The sequence below is a fragment of the Galeopterus variegatus genome, unplaced genomic scaffold (genome assembly GCF_000696425.1).
Source record: "Galeopterus variegatus unplaced genomic scaffold, G_variegatus-3.0.2 Scaffold5012, whole genome shotgun sequence".
In the NCBI taxonomy this organism is placed as follows: domain Eukaryota; kingdom Metazoa; phylum Chordata; class Mammalia; order Dermoptera; family Cynocephalidae; genus Galeopterus; species Galeopterus variegatus.
Window position 1 is genome coordinate 155,784 of NW_007731123.1, and position 9,939 is coordinate 165,722.

Below are 9,939 nucleotides of genomic sequence, written 5' to 3' on the forward strand. Positions count from 1 at the left end.
CATTATTTTAAATGAACTCCTGTACTTTATGAAAAATGAGCCAAGAAACCTCCTAACCCATCAAGCCTATCAAGTCAGCATTCCATCACTGTTTTTGTCAACATTTTTCGATATGTAAAAGGGCATCTTGTCCCCTCCCACTTACTTCTGAACCTCAGAAAATGTACTTTCAGACTTCATTTTCTTAGTGATAGCTACTCTATTTAAAGTCACTGTGCCTTTTAATTACCAAATTCAGTTGTCTATGCTCACCTTTTGAAATGTGTTATGTTAGTTACCATCGTCTCCTCACAACGCACTCCTGTAACTTGGACTTCCATAATGGAATGATCTCTGATCTTCCTTCTCTTTCTGATTGCTTTCTTTGTCCCCTTCGGTGGCTGTCCTTTCTCCCACCACTCTCAAATTGTCAGCATGCTCCTGAGATTCTTCACAACTCTCTCCCTCTCTTGGAGAATTTAGCCAACCCCACACCTTCAATTTGGACTGTCTATACTGCTCATCTAGATTTTTTTTAGAACCTCCCTTTTTCAAGTCATCCCACTAACTGATGCCCATATGTTCTAGACGGAGCTCTAAGAAATGACCCTGCCTTGTCTCCAAAACTTCTGAAAGATGTTCATATTCCTTAGCCTGACATTCAGGTCTTGACTGTCTGACTCCAGCCTTATTCCTGCTCTATTCCCTCACATACTTTGTCCTCTGGGTATGCTGGGAAGCTCGCCATTCCTGATCATGGTCTGCACACTCTTCTTGCCTCCTGGGAAGAACCCCCACCCCTGTCAAAGCCTGTCACAATCCTACCATCTTGCAAGAGTCATTTCAAGTAACTCCCATTTTTCTAAAGATCCCAGTTGGAAATAATTTCTTATTTGTCCTCAGTTCCATTGTAGTTTGGGAGTGTTTCATGGCATTAAACATACCTTACTTTGCATACGAATGTTTCAAACTCCGTGAAGGTAGGGACCATTGCATATATTCTTGCTATCTCCCTTGGTGCCTCACACAGCTATGGCCATAGTAGATACTTGTTTAGCAGCCTTTTGATTTATTTGAACTCAGTTGTTGGTATGAGAAGCTTCCTCTCATGAATGTCCTTTCTTTCCTGCAGAGTCGTCCTCCACTATATGACTTATCTGCCATGGAAGTGCCTACTGCTATTTGGGCTGGTGGACATGATGTCCTTGTAACACCCCGAGATGTGGCCAAGGTACTCCCCCAAATCAGGAACCTCCGTTACTTCAAACTATTGCCAGAATGGAACCACTTTGATTTCGTCTGGGGCCTTGACGCTCCTCAACGAATGTACAGTAAAATCATAGCTTTAATGAAGGCATATTCCTAAATGCAATGCATCTACTTTTCAGCTAAAAGTTGCTTCTGAGCCCAGAAGAGGCTTTAGGAAAAATACTAATCAACAGTGAGGTTGACCCCAGCACCCCTGTTGTTGTTGCTGAGGTGTTACCTTATCTCAGCATTCCAACCAGGAATTATTTGAACTGTGCTGCTCTTTCTCTAAGAAATGTATACATCTGAAATCTTGGACTCTCATCCCCTCAGTCAGGGCTAGGCCTTCTTTTTAATTTAAGATGATCTACTTTACACTCTGCTAAGTGTACAATTGGGAGAACAGTTAAAAGAGGATCGTTCCTCTCCTTTCTCAAGATAAATAGAGATAAACAGATAGATAGATATCAGCTTCATGCAAACAATAGCCCCTTCCCATCCCCTTTCTCAAAGGATTGAACATAAGCACAGGAGTGGTGGCCTAGAAAGACTTTGCCAATGTGGCTTACCTGAAATCACAACCAGGCCAGTTGTCATTATGGTCATCTACAAACAAGCCATGAAATAAGCCTTGGCCCGCATCAACAAGCCTAAAAGAAAACAGCAGAATGGAAAACTGATAAAATTTAAGTATTCCAGGGGCTTGTTTTACTGCTTTAAGCTAGGGGAAAAAAGACGAAATTGGGAGTGACTAGGATAAGCTGAATTACTAACTATTAAAATTATCTAAAACAAAGTTAAATTAATAAGCCTGTCTGAAAATAGTGTGTTAGAGCTCAACAATAGAAGGCAGTGGTCTTAAGTTATAACAAGTGAGAAATAATTCCCTCTTGTTTTGTACTAAAGAGAAACTGCACTAATCAGCTATTATGTCTTTATTAACAAAGTTGAATTGATACGACTGCATTTGCACTAAATCACATTTAAAGCAGCTCCTAGAAATCCTAATTTAGAACCAGCAAGGGAGGCACTAGAATAGCCAAACTCTTGCTCTACTTAAGTCTCTAAAATACACTAGACATTGATTCTAGGATTTAGTACAGAGTTCAAAGAGTAGCATGAAGTTTTAATGTCAGTTTTTGTATTCCTAATGGTATAATTTAGAAAAGTCCTTTGCCTTCTATGAAGATGTAATTAATAAAAAATGGTTGTACCCATAGTTTTCAGTTATTCATTCCATGTTTCAATTGCTTGTTCTTTCAGTAAATTTCCATAATGAACCTTTTGTTCTGTTTCTTCTTTTCTGCCCTTTAATATAACACCTCTGGCATAGAAATCACCAGCTGTGTGCCTAAGATTTCTTTCAGTATTGTCAAGGTTAGCTTGGCCCAGCCCAAACCAGGCTAGGCCAGGAGAGGCTGCAGACATCCCTACTCAGCCTACATGAATGTCTGACCTTTGACGTTAGAGGGTGAGGACTCCACCTCCAGATCCTGTAGACACTGCCATCTTTTGAACATGCAGATGGCCTGCCCCCATACAGATCACTGAAGGACTCCTCCAAACCCTTAACCAATCACGATCCCCCACACTTCACAATGCCCCCACTTGCTCCGTCATAATGTACCAACTTTCCCATTCTGAGGAAGGCGGATCTGAGATGCTAATCTTCTGCCTTCTTCCAATGACCACCTTGTGATTAAACTTTCTTCTACTGCAAAGACACGTGCTTCTGCTTCGGTGATTCGCCTTCTGTGGTGCATGGGCAAATGGACCCCACTCAGCTGGGTAACATTTTTATGATCCTCAGGGAATCATAAACAAATGATACACATACATACCTTCAATAGCTTATTTTAACTTAAAACAAGTAAATGTAAATTAACTGACTAATATTTGCACATAGGACCAAAGTCTTTTGGATTTTGGATACCACATAATCATCCTTCAATAAATAATACACAATTCACCATTCTTAATATTTAGTTTTAGTGTCTTTAAAATGAAGCGAGAATTTAAAACACTTGTGAGTCAATTTTTATGTATCTGACTTGATCATGATTTTCAGCAACTAATTTTTATTGCACTTTATAAAGTACACAATGTGGTTTTCACACAAGCAATATATTCTTCTTTTATCCACATTTTATCAAATTACCCAAAATTAATTAATTTAACTGCTATAATAAATAGAAGAGGCATAAATAGGTTTGAGAATAACTAATCTGTTAGTAAGCATACAATTCAACTAGAAGGAGTAGGAAGGTGTGACTGTACTAGATTAGCCTACTAGCTGTGAACATTTAAGAGGCATTGGATAGCAGTTAATACATTTTATAGAAAGAAAGGAGGACATTGGTTCATAGAGGAATCTGATTAAGTGAAGGTCAGTTAAGAGAACTCCTATGGGATTTGTCTTATTCAGTTATTGCTACAATACCTTGTAACAAACAATTGTGAACAACTCAGTGTACCTAGAGGAATCTGATTAAGTGAAGGTCAGTTAAGAGAACTCCTATGGGATTTGTCTTATTCAGCTATTGCTACAATACCTTGTAACAAACAATTGTGAACAACTCAGTGTACAACTGCAAATATTTGTTTTTCATGCTCACAGGTCTGTAGTTGGGCTGAGGTGGCTCTACTTTGGGCTGAGATCACTTAGACTTGGCTCAAAGCTATGGGTTGGGGCCAGGTCTACTCCACACATCCTTTCTTTCTGGAACCAGCAGCTGTCACAGTTTTATGTTCTTTATATGAAATATTCTAAGAGCAAAAGAGGGCCTGCTAAAGCACACCAGCGTAGTTTAGCCTCTGCTTGCTTCACATCTGTTAACATTCCTTTGGCTAATGCAGTTCACATGACCAAGCTTAACCCTAGTGGGGTGGGGTTGACTGCTTCACCTACAGTGGAAGGATGCAAATTACATAACAAAGAATGTGGCTTATCATACAGGAGTGCAGAACTGGGGAGAATAAACCATTCTACCACAGGCACAAAACTCAAAAGATAAAAATAGGCGATACAATACAAGATGAGTCTCTCTCCGTCCCCCAAAAGAGGGTCATATAGTCTCCTCTTCAAAGACAACTAACTCTTACCAGTGTGTTTTGTGTATCCTTCCGTGATTGTATCATGTATATTCAAATAGACTGATAAATTCTAGTTTATTTTTCCACCTAAATGTAGCATATTATGCATACTTTTCTACATCTTGCTTTGATCATTTAATATGTCCTGGAGATCAATCTCTATCAGATAATATGACCAGGTATTATTGCTACATAATATAATTGTTTCAATAGGAGAAGAATATAATTCAAATATTAATTTTAGGTACACATAAAATCAAATGTAATTCTTGCATTTTCTTGACTGAACTATGCATATAAATAATTTATTTATAACATATGTATCCTTTAAGAAAAATCATCCAAATGATGAAGACTTTGTACTAGGAGAAAGCAGTTAAAACATGCCTGATGTATCCCAGAGCAATTCTGATATCTGACTGTCTGAAGAGGGCTACTTGACAATTAGAAAACAATTCTCTTTGACCTTAAACTTTTATAAATAATGTCTAATCAAGAAGTACATAATGACAACAATTAGTAATTAAATATTAAATACACACTACATTATAGTGGGGGGATGATGTTTTTATTAAGTGGTTCTGGATCAATTGGCTATCCATATTTTAAAAAATTATATATGATCCCCTACCTCACACCATACACACAAACAAAAAAAAAAAATACTTACAAGTATAAATTTGAACATCAAAATGGCACTTCTAGAAAATAACATAAAAAATTATTCTCATAACTTGGAAAAATAAATGTCTTGAATGGGTCACAAAAAGAAAAATAAATAAATTATACTTTATTAAAATTAAGAACTTCTGTTTATCAAAAGAAAAATTAAGAGAGTAAAAATGCAAGCCATAGAATAGGAGTAGCAAATATATCCAGAAAACATATGTACAGAATATATAAATAATTCATTTGAACTGATATTTTTTAAAGAAAGCAAACATGATAGAAAATGGGAAAAGTGTTTGCATAAGCATTCATAAGGGAGGATATCCTCATGGACAATAAACATGAAAATTTCCAAACCATAAAGGGCCATAGAAAACTATTACACTGCATAATGTTCAATATACTAGTTACCCTGACTTGAGCATCACATATTGCACACAGGTATTGATATTCAACTCTGTACCCCACAGATAAGCACAATCAACTATGTTTCAATTTTTTAAAAAAGTGCCAAACCTTATTAATAATCAGGAAAATGCAAACTTAAAGTACAATGTGGTATCATTACATACCCATCAGAATTAGTAAAATTATAAAGACCAACAAGTGTCGGTGGGTGCAAGCACTTTGAAATATTATCTTTGGCAGTAACTACTAAAGCTGAACATGTCCCTACTGCAAGAATGTGCAGTTCCACTCTAGGTTTATTGCAACAGAAAAGGATGTATGTTCACCAAAAGATTTGTACAAAAGTATGCATAGCAGCTTTATTTCACAATTGTCCCAAACTGGAAACAACCCAGATACATATCAACAGTAAAATTAATAAATAAAAGATAGTATACTCACACAAAGACATACAAAATGGCAACAAGAATGAATTAAATGCACATGAAACCTTGGGTAAACCTCACAAACATAATATTCAGTAAAAGAAGATAGACCTAGAAAAATACATACCTTGTTACATATTTTTGTACAGGCTAAATAATTGATGATACTAGTAGCCTTAAAGTGTTTACCTCTGGGGGAGAATCAGGACTAGGAGGGAAATACAAGGGTCCATAAAATGTCTTAATAGTAGATCTGGGGGCCGGCCCGGTGGCGCACTGCGCTAGTGCGCCGCTTGGGAAGCGCAGCTGCGCTCCCGCCCGAGGGTTCGGATCCCACATACAGACCGGTTCCCGCTCACTGGCTGAGCGAGGCGCGGGGGCAACACCGAGGGTTGCGATCCCGTTGCCGGTCCCGGTCCGGTACGGGGGTGACACTGAGGGTTGCAATCCGTTGCCGGACATGGAAAAAGACAAAAAAAAAAAAAATAGTAGATCTGGGTGCTGGTTATGCAAGTGTTTACATTTTATAAAAACTTACTTTGCTATACATTTATAATGTATGCATTTTTCTATTATGTATGTTTTTAAAAAGTGTATCTTTAAAAAACTCATATTTTCTGCTGTAAACTAAGTTAAGAAGTATAGAAGGAAAGAAAAACCCACTGTTAAGAATACTACATTTTTTTATATACTAGCTCCACATATGGTAGCAAATACATCAACTATCACAAGTTCAAGTAATAACTTATTCTTTGCTAAGAGTTCTACACGAAGTGTCGCATTTAAAGCTTACAACTCTATGAGATGGATATTATGGCCATCTTCATAAGAAATTGAGACACAGGGCATAAAAGTCTAATTTTTTAAAGACCGCACAAGTGAAGGAGTCACGATTTTAACCCGGTAAGTCCCCAAAGCAACAGTGCATCATATATTTGTATAAATGTGCTCAAATGGCATATAAATAACAATGGGACACCATGGCAAAGGTCATATTTGCATTAAACTGGACCAAAATTACCTAGATAATTAAGGCAGGAGAGACTGAAGAAATGATTTTCTCTACAAACTCTAAACAACAAATTGAGATGAGTGGAAGATTGCTAGGTCAGTTATAACACAATTCACTCTTTTATCTGAACTATCAAGAACACCGGATATTTCAGCTGGTCTAGAGTCTAGAAAGCCTTCGTTGATAGGGAACTTGGCTACAGACTTTGTAATATGAATTTGTGAAAAAGCTGGAGATGTTTCTACTTATTTTTCTTACCCTTACATTATACAAAGCAAGAAACTCATGCTCAGCCCTGTGACAGCCTCACCAGGTCACTATAGTTCCTCAAGCCTAAATATCCCATTGGTATTTTTTATAGAACAAAGTAAGAAATAACAGTAGTTCAATCAATACAAATTTATGTCAAATGTAAATTCTGACTCTTTGAACTTTGGTGAATTTCTTTCAGGCAGTATAATCAATTTCAGAGATGTGGAGCCTGGCTCACATGATGCCCTTTCTGAGACTTATTAACCAAACATCAAGGCAGGTGCTTAACCACCAGGGCTTTGTTTAGCTCTGATCACCTCCCCATTCTGTTCTCACAGGAAGCTTATCCACACTTCCAAGGTCTGCCCAAAACACCACCATTTCTGAAAAGCTTTTCCTCAACCTCATGCCCTAGATTACTGCTCTCTTTACTTTTTGTTATGATCCAGGATTATCTTTTTGGAGAATTTTGTGTACATCTACCTCTCTAATAAATGTTAAGTAACTTAAGAACAGGAGTTATGTCTTTTTATCTTCTAACTTTTTAAAAAACTTTAATTTTGAAATGATATAAATTCACAGGAAACTGCAAAAATAGTACAGAGGTCCCATGTACCCTTCACTCAGTTTCCCCCAAAGGTAATATCTTACATAACTATACTATACTCTCAAAACCATGAAATCGACCTTGAACAACACACAGGCCTTATTCAGATTTCACCAGTTTTCATGCACTCATTTGTGTGTGTGTGTGTGTGTGTGTGTGTATGTGTGAGTGTAGTTAATGCAATTTCACCACGTGTAGATTGTATAACTGCTGTCACAATTAAGTTATAGAACTGTCTATTACCATAAAATTTCCCTCGTGCTATCCCTTTATAGTCAACAACCACCACCACCCCCAACTCTTCTTGAATCTGTCCCCTGACAACCACGAATCTGTTCTCCATCTCTGTAATGTCGTATGAAAGGAATCGTGCAGTAACTATACTTTTGATACTGGCTTTCATCACTCGGCGTAATGTCCTTGAGATACATCCAAGTCATTGAGCGTATCAAGTTTGTTCCTCTTCATTGCTGAATAGTATCCTACGGTATGGAAGCACCATGTTTGTGTAACCATTTACCCATTGATGGACATCTGGGCTGTCTCCAAGTTTTGGCTTTGTCCTTTGACTTGAAAATAGAAAACACTCAGTTTGAATTCATTAATTTGAATGAATTCCTACTCCCACCCGAAGCTGAATTTTCTGTGCTGACATTTCTCTGACATGTACACTGCCCCAAGGGAAAATGTCAGTTTCTCAAGTCAGAATTCCCAGTGACTTGACTACACAATCCTTTACTCATATCCTAACCTGATGGTTAGAGATTGCAAAACATCGATGTGGTTCTTATTACATTTTAGAGTTCTGATGTGATTTAGGTGCTTTGGGGTAGGGTGAGAACAGATTCATAACTTGATAGACTATGAAATACTTCCAGCCAGTGTCAAGGTGTGACAGGTCTTTAGCTCCATCAAAACCTCCATCAGCATCATCACATCTCCCACAGAGCCAACACAAATGAAAATAATAATAATAGTAATAATAATGATGTGCAATCACTAAAAGTCTCATGTAACATATAAATAAAAGCACATGAAAATATTTTGACTGTCTTTATTATAGATACAAAAAGTAAATGCTATAAAAACTGTGTGCTCTATGCGGAATGCAGCTTCAAGAAAGTCTCATAGTTCCCCTCCACTCCATTTCCAACCAGATTGTCCCTAAATTCCATCTATGGAGGAATTCTGGAGTCAAACCTTTTTTTTTTTTTCTGTGTCTTGTTTAAAGTTTTAATTTGCGTGTGAATTGCTTTCCTATCCAGACCAGTTGACTGAGCTGAGAAAACTAATTTATTTGGAATACTTTGTGCTCTTGATAAGCGTCCCCATAATAGGCACTTTTTAAGAAATACCTTTCATGTCCTGCCACCCTACCCCCACCTCAGATCCCTGGAAAGTATAGGTAATGAACACCTGGTCCCAGACTCTGCCAAAGCGTGACATCAACAGTGTGAAGGGAAAAAACTCTGAACATCGAAAACAGAAGCCAACAAATCAGTATTGGGATGGAGCAAAGAAAGGCTACTGACCACATACTCAGTAAGACCTGTCATCTCTTTGCTGCGTCTACTGTGAGAACGAAGACCATTCTCAGCAATCAGACTGTCGACATTCCAGAAAACGTCAACCTCACTCTGAAGGGACGCACAGTTACAGTGAAGGGCCCCAGGGAACCCTGCAGAGGAACTTCAATCACATCAATGTAGAGCTCAGTCTCCTGGGAAGGAAAAAGAAGAGGCTCCAGGTTGATAAGTGGTGGGGAAATAGCAACTGGCTACTGTTCGCACTATCCGTAGTCACGTGCAGAACACGATCCAGGGCGTTATGCTGGGCTTCGGTTACAAGATGAGGTCTGTGTGTGCTCACCTCCCCATTAACGTCGTTATTCAGGAGAATGGGTCTCTTGTTGAAATCCGAAATTTCTTGGGTGAAAAACATCTGCAGGGTTCAAATGAGGCCAGTTGTTGCTTGCTCACTATCTCAAGCCCAGAAGGATGAGTAAATCCTTGAAGAAAGGACATTGAACTTGTTTCAAATTCAGCTGCTTTGATCCAACAAGCCACAACAGTTAAAAACAAGGATATCAGAAAATTTCTGGATGGTGTCTATGTATCTGAAAAAAGAGCAGTTTGACGAATAAGAACTAATAGTTGTCCAGCTACAGAAACAAGCTGCAGGATGATTGCCAAGACATGCTTGTACATTTCAATGATAGAATAAAAGACCTATTTATTTGGGGGCGG

At 38.1% G+C, this 9,939-nt stretch overlaps 1 protein-coding gene and 1 pseudogene across 1 annotated transcript in view; both read left to right on the top strand.

Annotated features, from left to right (window-relative positions):
- Positions 1-1,345, top strand: part of LIPN (lipase, family member N) — a 17,055-nt gene extending 15,710 nt beyond the window's left edge. The window contains exon 9 of the mRNA XM_008588747.1: positions 1,112-1,345. Coding sequence (XP_008586969.1) covers positions 1,112-1,345 — 234 coding nt within the window. The remainder of the gene's footprint in view (positions 1-1,111) is intronic.
- Positions 1,346-9,201: 7,856 nt separating this feature from the next.
- On the top strand, positions 9,202-9,829 carry LOC103604160 (annotated as a pseudogene).
- The last annotated feature ends 110 nt before the right edge of the window (positions 9,830-9,939 follow it).